General features: G+C 46.4%; 1 protein-coding gene across 15 annotated transcripts in view; it reads left to right on the top strand.

Annotated features, from left to right (window-relative positions):
- Window positions 1-14541, top strand: part of adgrl2a (adhesion G protein-coupled receptor L2a) — a 797903-nt gene that overhangs the window by 743708 nt on the left and 39654 nt on the right. For 11 of the 15 annotated variants that reach the window (XM_072574792.1, XM_072574794.1, XM_072574790.1 and 8 more), the window contains 4 exons: window positions 1628-1719; window positions 4184-4228; window positions 4543-4569; window positions 5408-5576. In XM_072574792.1, coding sequence (XP_072430893.1) covers window positions 1628-1719; window positions 4184-4228; window positions 4543-4569; window positions 5408-5576 — 333 coding nt within the window. The remainder of the gene's footprint in view (window positions 1-1627; window positions 1720-4183; window positions 4229-4542; window positions 4570-5407; window positions 5577-14541) is intronic. The other 4 variants (XM_072574798.1, XM_072574805.1, XM_072574800.1 and 1 more) reach the window with 1 other exon arrangement.

The raw sequence follows: 14541 nt of genomic DNA on the forward strand, positions 1-14541 counted from the left end.
CCCTTTGAACTCACTCCGCCACTTAATATGAGCGTGGCTGATCATACAACACATTGTCCCATTCTCGCTTTCTCCCTGTAGTCCTCGATCTCTTGAGCACTAAGAATTATATCTAGTTCCTTCTTAAAAGCATGTAGTGTTTTTAGAGAAACCTGTTGTAGGATTAACCCATTTTTGCTTGTAATTTGGAGGGGAAAGGTGAAAAACCTGTCAAAGCAGAGGACGTTGCTGTATTTTTTTTTGGAATAGCCTTTATTGTCACATGCACTTGACTGAATGCTGTCTAAAGTTTGTAATGTCGCCTCTCGACACCATCTTAGGTACAGGGTACCTTAGTACAGATAAAGTGTTACAGAATTGAAATAGTTTGAAAAATGAGGGTAGCATGGAAATACAGAGTTTAAAAGTTCAGAATGAGAACAAAAGGTGCCTTTAAATTACTCATGTTATAGTCTATTTCATTGAGTCCATGTATTGCAGGCTTCAGAACATTAGGGCTCGTTACATCCACCCATTGGCCTCCATCCAAGACTTGCCTCCAAGACTTGTCCTCCCGGTCGGCCTAGGCTCACTCCCACTCCCACCACGACTGAGCTCCCAGCTCATCCCGCGCTCGGTCTGCTCCCGCTCCAGCTCTGACCGTGGCTCGCTTCCGGGACACGGCCCCTCTGCCCATGACTTGTCTCCCGTGTCGGATGGTCTCGAACTCCATTCTCCATTCCCTCCGGTTAGGCTTTTTGAAGAAATTAGAAGTTGTCGAGGGTGGTGTGTGTGTGTGTGAACTAAAACTGCAACAAGAGGATAGAAAGAGGAAAAGGAGCTGGTGAACAGAGGGGCTTCAGCTGGAAGTCTTACTGTGCCACCATCTTAACCCGAGGGATGAATTCCTCTGAGAATTTAACACAGTGTTAACCCCACACTCCCCAAATGAACACATAACTTGTATTTCCCTCAGGAAAGAATCTTTCAACTTAGTAAGCAAAAGGGTGAACTATATGGTGCTGTTTCAAATCAGACGCTCTTGATGGGTCATGTAATAAGGTCTGATATCCCAAAAAGTTTCAATTTCAGATGATAACAGCTGACAGAGGTCAGTCAGCCCCTCGAGCCTTTCCATCATTCCGGTGATCACCATTGTCTAAACAAGACCCCAACCCATCCCAGTTTGAAAAGGTCACCTACATCAACAGTGTTTCAGGGGAAGAGGGTTGGAGTCATAGAGATCAACAGCACAGAAAAGAGGCCCTTTTGCTACTCACATCCGTAACTTCTAATTCCGTCTTCCAGCACACGGCCGTAACGAGTGCGTACCTAAACACTTCTTTCAATGTTCTGAAGGTTTCCTCTACATACGAGGCAGAGCGTTACAGATTCCCACCATCCTCTGGGTGAAAAAGTTCTTCCCTCAAGTTTTTCTGGATATCCATTCCCTCTTTCTGTGAAGGAGTGAGTCCTAAAGCCCCGTACCTGTTGGGAATCCAGGCTCCTGGTTTGGCATAACGGCCTCTTCTGCCTGCAATCCACCACCCCCCCCCCCCCCCCCACCCCCACCCCCGCCCACTTCCCCCCAACCCCACCACTGTTGGTTTCACCCACGACTGAATATTTCATTCTTCTGTGTTGGCAGGTCAACCTCGTCTTCTTGTGCATCACCGTGTACAAAATGGTGAAGCACACGCCAACGTTGAAACCAGACTCAAGCAGGTTGGAGAACATCAAGTGAGTGATGGGAATTGGAGGCGTTGGTGGGAGGGATGGGGAGGGACATGGTTTTGGGAGGGAGCTGGAGTGCGTAGGCCTTTGTGATTTCTTCCTAACTCGGTGCTCAAATGCTCCTTGCTGCTCAGTGGGGGCTGATTTCCCAGGCGACCGTGGGATTCTGTCACTTCCTGTTCACCCACTGTGCGCAAATCGGGGACGGGTGGAGGGCTTTGTGGGGGGAGGGGGGAGGGGTTGGACATTGTGGGGGTGGGAGTCGGGTGGATGGGTCCAGTTTGAACTGACCCTCTTCCGAAGGTCAGAGGTGTTGACCAGATGTCAGAAGGTGGAAGCAACCAGAGTGAAGGACAGTCTCACGCGTGGGGCACATGTCTGTCAGAAACAGAGATAATTTAATCTGGATTTTGCAAAGGCAGTTTGGTGTTTGTTTGCATATTTGCCGTGATTTAATAGAGTTTGTTTTTCTAAATGGCTTTCTTCTCCTGTAGCCTGAGAAGTATTCCTTTGTAATCTTGCATTCTTAAGAGACTTAGCTGTGTGTTTGTTCACAGATAGAGAAGCTGCTCATTGTTTCGGTGATATCACGGGGCTTAGCTTCTCTATTAAATGCCAACCGCACCGTAATGTGTGATATTTGCATAGAGTAATGATGGAAAATATTGGCTGAGAAGAATAATGTGCAGTGTGGGAAAAGCAGAACTAACAATAGCTATGGTCCAGAGACCACTGCCTGTGAAAGGATGCTGCGAGTATATTCACTCGTAGCTTTCAAAAAGGATCATAAAATTTAATTGTAGGATCCCTACATTGTGGAAGCAGACCATTCGGCCCGAGTCCTCACTGACCCTCCGAAAAACATCCCACCCAGACCCACCTCCTTTCCTCTCCCCTGATTCCCGCATTTCCCACAGCTAGCCCACCTAACCTGCACATCCTGGACACTGTGGGCAATTTCCAATGGCCCATCCACCCAAAACCGCACATTTTGGGAAGAAACCAGAGCACCCGGAGGAAACCCACCAGTGCTCATCTCATGAAAGAGCACCACTCCTAAAGCTTGTGATTTTAAATAAAACCGTTGACTCTAACCTGGTGACCTGTGACATCTGACTTTGTCCACCCCAGTCCAACACCAGCACCTCTGCATCATGTCCACACAGTCACCCGAGACTAGAACGAACCCGAGGTCCTGAGCACTGAGTGCTGACCTCTGAGCCACCATGAGCCCATGGTAAAGAATTGAAAAGGAAATATTTCCAGGTCCCTAAAGTGGGAGTGGGGCAAAGTGGATCACACTTGCAGAGTGCTGGCATAGACATGATGGGCTGAACGATCTCCATCCAGCCTGTATTATTCTCTGCTGCAGTTGGTACTAAATCAAAATTAAACTCTTTAAAAATAATTAAAAATCAAAACTTAGCAGAAAATGACTTTTGATTGGGAAAAAAGGCAGGCTTTTTAAGTATCTTGGGGATAATGTGTGACTGTTCATGTGATGGCATTTTCATTCCTATCTATCAGCGTATTGCTGTCTGTCTTTGTTTACTCACACAGTCTGCGGCCACTGTTCTTGTTGCCAAATAATTGTGTGTAACAAAGTTAAGAGAACCTCAGCAGGTTTGGGAGCATCTGTAGAGAGAGAAACACAGTTAACATTTCAAAAGAACGTAAGAACTAGGAGCAGGAGTAAGGCCTTCTGGCCCATCGAGCCTGCTCCACCATTCACTCAGATCATGGCTGATCTTTTCGTGAACTCAGCTCCACTTACTGCCTCTTCACCATGACCCTTAATTCCTTTACTGTTCATAAATTTATCTATCTTTGCCTTAAAAACATTCAACGAGGTAGCATTAACCACTTCACTGGTGCAGGGAATTCCACAGATTCACAACCCTTTACATGAAGTAGTTCCTCCTCAACTCAGCCCTAAATCTGCTCCCCCTTAATTTGAGGTTATGCCCCCTAGTTGTAGTTTCACCCACCATTTAGAGTCTGAAATGACTCTTCTTCAGAATTCACCTCCTCCTCTTCACAAAGTTAAGGTAGACTGGTGCCCAGTCTTGATGATCGATTCACTCCTGCTGTCATGTGGGCATTCCTGGGGTATTTGGTTAGTGCAGGGAATGCACGCAACCAAGCAAATAGGTAGGTGAAGCTCTGTAAATGGGCTTGTGAACAGGAGCTCTGTGAGCAGTAAACATTCTGGGGTACAAGGGGGGGCGGTGGGGGGGGGGGGGGGCGGGGGGTGATGGTTCAGTTTGGAGGGGGTGGGCTGCAGAGGTAAGGGGACAGTGGCACCAACCTTGCAACAGATGCTGCTATTTCTGTGATGTTTAAATGGCAGGATATTTGAATGCCACATTCACTGCATGCTGCATGAAGAGAGAGAGAGCTAATCTATAGGATCTCTCTCTTTTTCTCCATTTTCTCTCCTTGCCCTTTCGCTTCTCCTCATCCACACAAGTAATTACCGTGTATGCGATGGCTACTATAACACAGACTTACCAGGGTAAGAAGGAATCACACATACCAAAAAAAATATGATTAATGCATGATTTAATAATTTGTGGCTTTAGTAACTTTCTGACAATGTAATAATTGCTTTCATCTGGCCGCAAATTTTATAAACTTTACTAAAACCTGTATGATCATTTCTGGCTGATAATAATTTTTGTACATAGCTGGCATTTGCCTTTCTTTTTATATTTAGAGAAAACCTTAATTTCTTCAAATATAATTGTGTGAGCGCTTGCTTGAGATTCATTTTGCATTCAATATTGTCTAATTTTTTTTGTCTCTTTTTCTGCTTATGATGCATTCTAGCTATGAGGATAATAAGCCACACCTCAAGTAAGAGCATTAGCCCAGAGCTTGATCTATGGAACCTCTTCATCTTTTCTTCTCTGCGCGAGTTTCTCTTTATTTTTCCCATTATTGCCGCTTTGTCTTCTTTCATAGGAATCTCATGAGTTACTGACAAATCCAACTCTGCAAACTCCATACACAAAATGCACCCATAAAAGAAGCCCAAATTGTACACTTGACACTCTCTCTGCCACATTGGGATGAACAATAAATACTCACCTTGATGCTGAGCATTGTTCTACCTTTGCCAAAGTCTTGTTCGCCAAGTATATCTTTTAGTATTGTAGTGGGAGATGCATTATCGGAAATCCAAAAGCTAAAGGTCAGCCGTTTTGTTTCAGGCTTCATATGTAAATGTAGGCCTCAGGCTCCATCTCTTCGTTGGAGATTCTGTGGACTGTTTCATTCAACTGAGGAGTGTTAAAAATGAAATTATTCCAATTTCAAGGATAAGATTCCTGACTTGTTCTTGTAAAGAATTGAGGCAAGTGGCAATAATAAACGGTCCATGTTAACACACAAAGCCATCAGTTACTAATATCTCACAATGCCATTTCAAGTCAAGATTTTTTTCTGTGTATATTAGCTCTGCTGGCTTTGAGCAAAGGTCAGGAGTAGAAGTGGAAATTGATTTGACTGAATGCGAAGTGACAGGAAACTAGCTAGAGTCAAGCTTATGGAAGGAGAGGTCACACACACCTTAATCTGCTTACTGAAGAAGGTAGCTGTAGTAATAAGAAGTAAAGTCTGCAGTTGCAATGTGTCTTTTAATGCGGTGCTTATATTAGCTTTAACCAAAGCTGGTTTCTTTGTTTCTCCCCAGGTCTTGGGTTCTGGGTGCTTTTGCTCTGCTTTGTTTACTTGGCTTGACTTGGGGATTTGGACTGCTCTTCATCAATGAGGAATCTATCGTAATGGCCTATCTCTTCACAATCTTCAACGCTTTCCAAGGAATGTTTATTTTTCTCTTTCATTGTGCTCTTCAGAAAAAAGTAAGTGACTCCACCTGCATCCCCCTGAACAATGAGAATGTTATTTTCCTCAGAATATGGTACCTGGGGCAGGTCTGCAATATTCTGAGATGAAATATCCTTCTCTGCTGTCAATGCACACACGGACACGCACACACAGAGACACACACCGACACTCACACCCATTGGAGACATACAGGACATGTGTATGTGGGACACGCACGAGGGCCACACGCATACACACACATGGGACACATACACAGGACACACATCACGTATACACACATATGAGAGACAGGACACATGGGGACACACAACATAGATGGACACAGACATGTGAGACACAGACACACAGTGCACACTTGCAGGACTCAAGCATGGGCACACTCACTGAATATGCACAAACACACACACACCATGGCCACACACATTTAGACATGGGATTTTCCCCCCACATTGGCAATTCTCCTACTCCTGGTAACCCCCACCATGAATATCTCTGCTTTAGAATGGGGGACTTTGGATGGTTCTGATGCATTTACCTGAATGGTTACCCTGGCAATGTTGAAAAAATCTGAGTCTGGCTCATGGGTAATTAGGTAACTGACCCCATAATTCCTCAAACTGACCCTTCGACCTCCACAGCCATATCCTCAACTGTTTCCCCTGAGTCCGCCCAACCTGACAACTGGAGGAAACTGGTGAAGTCGACGTTGATCCCGTGTGGTTGGAGGGTCCCAAGTGGAAGATGAGGTGTTATTCCTCCAGTTGTCAGGTGGCTAGGATTTGGCAGTGGAGGAGGCCCAGGACTTGCATGTCCTTGACGGAGTGGGAGGGGGAGTTGATGTGGTCGGCCATAGGGCGGTGGGGTTGTTGAGTGTGTGCATCCTGAAGGTGTTCTCTGAAAAGCTCCATGAGTTGGCGTTCTGTCTCCCCAATGTAGAGGAGGCCACATCAAGAACAACGGACACAGTAGATGAGGCATTTGGATGTGCAGGAAAATTTCTGCTGGATGTGGAAGGATCCTTTGGGGCCTTTAATGGAGGTGATGGGGGGGGAGGTGTGGGCACAGATTTTGCACTTCTTGCAAGGGAAGGTGCCAGGATGGGAAAGTGGTTTGGTTGGGGGGGGCGTGGACCTAACGAGGGAGTTGTGGAGGTCATGCATCCAACCCCAATCACAGCTGCCTTCACTCAACAACATCCTCTTAAACATGAAGGGGTTCCACCAATTTAAGGTTAACCTGCTGGTAATTCAAATCTGGCCCTGTCACATTATATTTTCTCCCTGCAAGTGGCCAGGCAAGTAGATAGGGTGGTGAAGAAGGCGTGTGGCGTGCTTGTCTTTATTGGCCAGGGAATTGAGTACAAGAGTCAGGATGTCATGTTGCAGCTTTCTAAGACTTTGTTCAGGCCACACTGAGAGTATTGCATGCAATTCTGGTCACCACATCACAGGAAGGATGTGGAGGCTTTGGAAAGGGTGCAGGAGAGGTTTACCAGGATTCTGCCTGGATTAGAGGGTCTGAGCTATAAGAAGAGGCTAGAGAAACTCTGATTGTTTTCTCTGGAATGATAGAGACTGAAGGGAGACTTGATAGAAGTCTATAAAATTATGAGAGGCATAGATAGGGTTGACAGTCAGAATCTTTTTTTCCCCAGAGTTGAAATGTCTAATACCAAGCAGCATGCATTTAAGGTGAGAGGGGAAAATTCAAAGGAAATGTGAGTGGCAAGTCTTTACACAGTGAGTGGTAGGAGTCTGGAACATGCTGCCAGGGATGATGGTGGAGGCACATACAATAGGAGCATTTAAGTGACTTTTACATAGGTACATGTATGTGCAAGGAATGGAGGGATACAGACCAAGGGCAGGCAGGAAGGAATTGTTTAATTTGGTGTCATAGGCTGAAGGGCCTGTTCCAGTACTGTACTGTTCCATGTTCTATGTTTGAAATCAAGAATAAAAACATTTCTTTTGCCACAGACGGTAAGGAAACAAAAGAGTTGTGTTTGCACATTACGGTTCACACACAATGGGACACCTGAAAACAGCTTGCTATCAAATATTTCCCAAACTACAGCAAGCAAACATAGACAATTACTGGAGAAACTCAGCAGGTCTGGCAGCAGTTTAACATGCTGACCACCTCCTGGTAAAAGTGCAGTTCATAGAATCCTGACAGTGCAGAAACAGGCCATTTGATCCAACAAGTCCACACCGACCCTCTGATGAGTATCCCACCCAGACCCATTTCCCCGCCCTATTACTCGACGTTTACCCCTGCCAAATGCACCTAACCCACAAATGCCTGAACACAGTTTGAAGGGAGTTTGGGCAATCAAGTTAAACTACAAAACATTCTGAACTCGAATTGCTGTTGGTTTGTAGGAATACATAGAGGCCGTTTGCTTAGAGCCAGTGCCCAGAAGCATCAATGGAGCTGTAACCAGATAATCTATTTCATATGAACAAGAATGAAGAGTAGGCCCCTTGGCACTTTGAGGCTGCTACCCTATTCTGTAAGGTTGTGGCTGATCTGAATATAACCTCACTCGACATTCCTGCACCTCCCCCAGTAATCTTTCATCTTCTTTGTCATCAAAACTCTCTCCCTCTGCCTTAAAAAATATTCAAATATTCTGCTTCTGGGCACTTCCTTTTGAGGAAGGAAATTCCAAAGACTCACAACCCTCAGAGAAAGAAAAAAGCTTCCCTCATCTCTGTGTTAAATGGGCAATGATCCCATTAAACAATGATCCCATTAAACTATGATCCCTCGTTCTGAATTCTCCCACAAGATCTTTTCCAAATCCATCCAGTCAAGCCCCCATTGGAGCTTTCAAGTTTCAGTTATGTCACCTCTGATTTGTCTGATCTCCAGAGGATATAGGTCTCATCTGTCTAATCATAGAATCCCTACAGGCCTGGCCTGTCTAATCTCTCCTCACAGGGCAATAGACTCAACCTGACCGGTATTATCAGTTGAAGGATAAATATTGGCCACACCATAAAGGAGTACACCACTTGGGAAAGTGACAAAGAGTCAAACTGGACTTGAAATGGGAACTCTGTTTCTCTCTCCACCGATGCTGCCAGACCTGCTGAGTTTCTCCAGCAACTTTATGTTTTTTTGTTCCACTTTCCACAACAGTCCAAAGATGCATAGTTGCCCCAAGTCCAAACATGTGTGGATTAGGGTGGATTGGCCATGCCAAATTGCCCATTGTGTCCAAAGATATGCAGGCTAGGTGGGTTAATCATGGGAAATACAGGGTGATAGGGATAGGTTGGGAAGTTGGCTCTGGGTGGGGAAAAACTATGTAAAAACAATGACTGCAGATGCTGGAAACCAGATTCTGGATTAGTGGTGCTGGAAGAGCACAGCAGTTCAGGCAGCATCCGAGGAGCAGTAAAATTGACGTTTCGGGCAAAAGCCCTTCATCAGGAACAAAGGCAGAGAGCCTGAAGCCTGGAGAGATAAGCTAGAGGAGGGTGGGGGTGGGGAGAAAGTATCAGAGAATACAATAGGTGAGTGGGGGAGGGGATGAAGGTGATAGGTCAGGGAGGAGGGTGGAGTGGATAGATGGAAAAGAAGATAGTCATGGGGACAGTGCAGAGCTGGAAGTTTGGAACTAGGGTGAGGTGGGGGAAGGGGAAATGAGGAAATTGTTGAAGTCCACATTGATGTCCTGGGGTTGAAGTGTTCCGAGGCGGAAGATGAGGCGTTCTTCCTCCAGGTGGTGAGGGAGCGGCGGTGAAGGAGGCCCAGGACCTCCATGTCCTCGGCAGAGTGGGAGGGGAGTTGAAATGTTGGGCCACGGAGCAGGGTGGTTGATTGGTGCGGGTGTCCCGGAGATGTTCCCTAAAGCGCTCTGCTAGGAGACTCCAGTCTCCCCAATGTAGAGGAAACCACATCAGGAGCAACGGATACAATAAATGATATTGGTGGATGTGCAGGTAAAACTTTGATGGATGTGGAAGGCTCCTTTAGGGCCTTGGATGGAGGTGAGGGAGGAGGTGTGGGTGCAGGTTTTGCAATTCCTGCGGTGGCAGGGGAAGGTGACAGGATGGGTGGGTGGGTTGTAGGGGGTCCTGACCAGGTAGTCACGGAGGGAATGGTCTTTATGGAAGGTGGAAAGGGGTGGGGATGGAAATATATCCCTGGTGGTGGGGTCTTTTTGGAGGTGGCGGAAATGTCGGTGGATGATTTGGTTTATGCGAAGGTTGGTAGGGTGGAAGATGAGCACCAGGGGCGTTCTGTCCTTGTTACGGTTGGAGGGGTGGGGTCTGAGGGCGGAGGTGCAGAATGTGGACGAGTTGCGTTGGAGGGCATCTTTAATCACGTGGGAAGGGAAATTGCGGTCTCTAAAGAAGGAGGCCATCTGGTGTGTTCTGTGGTGGAACTGATACGGTGGAGGCGGAGGAATTGGGAATATGGGATGGCATTTTTGCAAGAGGTAGGGTGGGAAGAGGTGTTATCCAGGTAGCTGTGGGAGTCGGTGGGTTTGTAAAAAATGTCAGTGTCAAGTCGGTCATCATTAATGGAGATGGAGAGGTCCAGGAAGGGGAGGGAGGTGTCAGAGATGGTCCAGGTAAATTTAAGGTCATGGTGGAATGTGTTGGTGAAGTTGATGAATTGCTCGACCACCTCGCAGGAGCACGAGGTGGCGCCAATGCAGTCATCAATGTAGCGGAGGAAGAGGTGGGGAGTGGTGCCGGTGTAATTACGGAAGGTCGACTGTTCTATGTAGCCAACAAAGAGACAGGCATAGCTGGGGCCCATACGTGTGCCCATGGCTACCCCTTTGGTCTGGAGGAAGTGGGAGAATTCGAAGGAGAAATTGTTCGGGGTGAGGACCTGTTCGGTCAAACGAATGAGAGTGTCGGTGGAAGGGTACTGTTGGGGACGTCAGGAGAGGAAAAAATGGAGGGCTTGGAGGCCCTGACCTTAAATTTACCACAGTTAGGCGGTAGTGTGGGAAAAGGGAAAAAAAAGTCAGGAGATTAGTAAAGAGAAAAAAAAACCCAAGGTATGACAAGGGTCCAGATAATCGGGCATCGATGTTCAACCTTTATGTATTCATCCCTACTGCTTGGAATCTAATTTCTTGGTGCTGTTTAAAATGACATTTATTAGCTCTGTCAACTTTATTGGTCAGAATTAATAGGATATACATCCGTTTGCAAAACTCAGTTGTCACATAGAACATAGAACAATACAGCACAGAACAGGCCTTTCAGCCCACGATGTTGTGCCGAACATTTGTCCTTGCTTAAGCACCTATCCATGTACCTATCCAATTGCCGCTTAAAGGTCACCATTGATTCTGACTCTGCCACTCCCACAGGCAGCGCATACCATGCCCCATCACTCTCTGGGTAAAGAACCTACCCCTGACATCCCCCCTATACCTTCCACCCTTCACCTTAAATTTATTTCCCCTTGTAACACTCTGTTGCACCCGGGGAAAAAGTCTCTGACTGTCTACTCTATCTATTCCTCTGATCATCTTATAAACCTCTATCAAGTCACCCCTTATCCTTCGCCGTTCCAATGAGAAAAGCCCTAGCACTCTCAACCTATCCTCGTACGACCTATTCTCCATTCCAGGCAACATCCTGGTAAATCTCCTCTGCACCCTCTCCAAAGCTTCCACATCTTTCCTAAAATGAGGCGACCAGAACTGCACACAGTATTCCAAATGTGGCCTTACAAAGGTCCTATACAGCTGCAACATCACCACACAACTCTTGAATTCAATTCCTCTGCTAATGAACACTAATACACCATAGGCCTTCTTACAAGCTCTATCCACCTGAGTGGCAACTTTCAAAGATCTATGAACATAGACCCCAAGATCCCTCTGCTCCTCCACCTTACTAAGAACCCTACCGTTAACCCTGTCTTCCGCATTCTTATTTGTCCTTCCAAAATGGACAACCTCACACTTGACAGGGTTGAACTCCATCTGCCACTCCTCAGCCCAGCTCTGCATCATATCTAAGTCCCTTTGCAGCGGACAACAGCCCTCCTCACTATCCACAACTCCACCAATCTTCGTATCGTCTGCAAATTTACTGACCCACCTTTCGACTCCCTCTTCCAAGTCATTAATAAAAATTACCAACAGCAGAGGACCCAGAACTGATCCCTGCGGAACTCCACTTGTAACTGGGCTCCAGGCTGAATATTTACCATCTACCACCAATCTCTGACTTCGACCAGTTAGCCAGTTCTCTATCCAACTGGCCAAACTTCCCGCTATCCCATGCCTCCTGACTTTCTGCATAAGCCTACCATGGGGAACCTTATCAAATGCCTTACTAAAATCCATGTACACTACATCCACTGCTCTACCCTCATCCACATGCTTGGTCACCTCCTTAAAGAATTCAATAAGACTTGTAAGGCAAGACCTACCCCTCACAAATCCGTGCTGGCTATCCCTAATCAAGCAGTGTCTTTCCAGATACTCAGAAATCCTATCCCTCAGTACCCTTTCCATTACTTTGCCTACCACCGAAGTAAGACTAACTGGCCTGTAATTCCCTGGGTTATCCCTATTCCCTTTTTTGAACAGGGGCACAACATTCGCCACTCTCCAGTTCCCTGGTACCACCCCCATTGACAGTGAAGACGAAAAGATCATTGCCAACGGTTCTGCAATTTCCTCTCTTGCTTCCCACATAATCCGAGGATATATCCCGTCCGGCCCAGGGGACTTGTCTATCCTCAAGTTTTTCAAAATGCCCAACACATCTTCCTTCCTAACAGGTATCTCTTCTAGCTTACCAGTCCGTTTCATACTCTCTTCTTCAACAATACAGTCCCTCTCATTCGTAAATACTGAAGAAAAGTACTCATTCAAGACCTCTCCTATCTCTTCCAACTCAATACACAGTCTCGCACTACTGTCCTTGTTCGGACCTACCCTCATTCTGATCATTCTCATGTTTCTCACATACGCATAAAAGGCTTTGGGGTTATCCTTGATCCTACCCGCCAAAGATTTTTCATGCCCTCTCTTAGCTCTCCTAATCCCTTTCTTCAGCTCCCTCCTGGCTATCCTGTATCCCTCCAACGCTCTGTCTGAACCTTGTTTCCTCAACCTTATGTAAGCCTCCTTCTTCCTCCTTATAAGACATTCAACCTCCCTCGTCAACCAAGGTTCCCTCACACGACCATCTCTTTCCTACCTGACAGGTACATACATATCAAGGACACGTCATATCTGTTCCTTGAAAAAGTTCCACATTTCAACGACATCCTTCCCTGACAGCCTATGCTCCTCAGATCCAGTCTTGCAGCATCGTATTTACCCTTCCCCCAATTGTAAAACCTGCCCTGTTGCACACACCTATCTCTCTCCATAACCATAAGGTGAAAGTCACAGAATTGTGGTCCCCATTACCAAAATTCTCACCCACTAACAAGCCCATCACTTGTCCCTGCTCGTTACCAAGTACCAAATCCAATATGGCCTCCCCTCTGGTCGGACAATCTCCATACTGAGTTAGAAAAGCTTCCTGGGCACACTGCACAAACACTGCCCTGTCCAATCTACTTGATCTAAAGAGCTTCCAATCAATATTTGGGAAGTTGAAATCACCCATGACTACTACCCTGTAGCTTCTGCACCTTTCCAAAATCTGTTTCCGAATGTGTTTCTCCACATCTCTGCTGCGATTGGGGGGCCTATAGTAAACACCCAACAAGGTGACTGCACCTTTCCTATTTCTGACTTCAGCCCATACTACCTCCAAAGGCTCGCCCTCTCGAACTGCCTTTCTGCAGCCGTTATACCATTTCTAATTAGCAACGCCACCCGCCTCCTTTTTTACCAGCCCCCTCTAATCTTACTGAAACATCTGTAACCAGGAACCTCCAACAACCATTCCTGTCCCTCTTCTAACCATGTTCTAGTCACATTCCAAAGTTGGCCTGTTGCTGCCATCTTTTCCCAGAGGCCTGTGATGAATTAAGTTAAAAATTACACAACACCAGGTTAGAGTCAATAGATAATAGACAATAGACAATAGGTGCAGGAGTCGGCCATTCTGCCCTTCGAGCCAGCACCACCATTCATTATGATCATGGCTGATCATCCTCAATCAGTATCCTGTTCCTGCCTTATCCCCATAACCCTTGATTCCACTATCCTTAAGAGCTCTATCCAACTCTTTCTTGAAAGTATCCAGAGGCTGGGCCTCCACAGCCTCCTGGGGCAGAACATTCCACACATCCACCACTGAAGAAGTGAAGAAGCTTCTCCTCAACTTTGTTCTCAGTGGCCTACCCCTTATTTTTAAGCTGTGTCCTCTGGTTCGGGACTCACCCATCAGCGGAAACATGCTTCCTGCCTCCAGAGTGTCCAATCCTTTAATAATCTTATACGTCTCAATCAGATCCCCTCTCAGCCTTCTAAACTCAACGTAAGATAGTCCCGCCATTCCGGGAATTGACCTCGTGAACCTACGCTGCACTCCCTCAATAGCCAGAATGTCCTTCCTCAAATGTGGAGACCAAAACTGTACACAATATTCCAGGTGTGGTCTCACCAGGGCCCTGTACAGCTGCAAAAGATTACAGTGTCATGCAACTGAAGCAATATATTGAACAATCCTCGATTGCTGTTGAATCTTTCTGTCACCTTCTGCTATAAATTCAGTGTGCTATGATCCTGCTCCACAGCCACCTGATGAAGGAGCAGCGCTCCAAAAGCTAGTGCTTCTAGATAAACCTGTTGGACTATAACCTGGTGTTGTGTGATTTTTAGCTTTGTCCACCCCGGTCCAACACCGATTCCTCTGCATCATGTTTTGCATTAGCCAGTGGAATCAGTCCTGGAACTTCGGATTGGGGATGGGGTGTGTGGTGTAAAAGCAGCCAGTTGTTCCCAGTGTTGTTTCATTTTCCCACTGTCCCAGGGAGTGTGGCCTTTTTAAAAATTAAATCACAGTTCTGTTTGTGACCCATGCCTAA

Source organism: Chiloscyllium punctatum, chromosome 7 (assembly GCF_047496795.1).
Source record: "Chiloscyllium punctatum isolate Juve2018m chromosome 7, sChiPun1.3, whole genome shotgun sequence".
In the NCBI taxonomy this organism is placed as follows: Eukaryota; Metazoa; Chordata; class Chondrichthyes; order Orectolobiformes; family Hemiscylliidae; genus Chiloscyllium; species Chiloscyllium punctatum.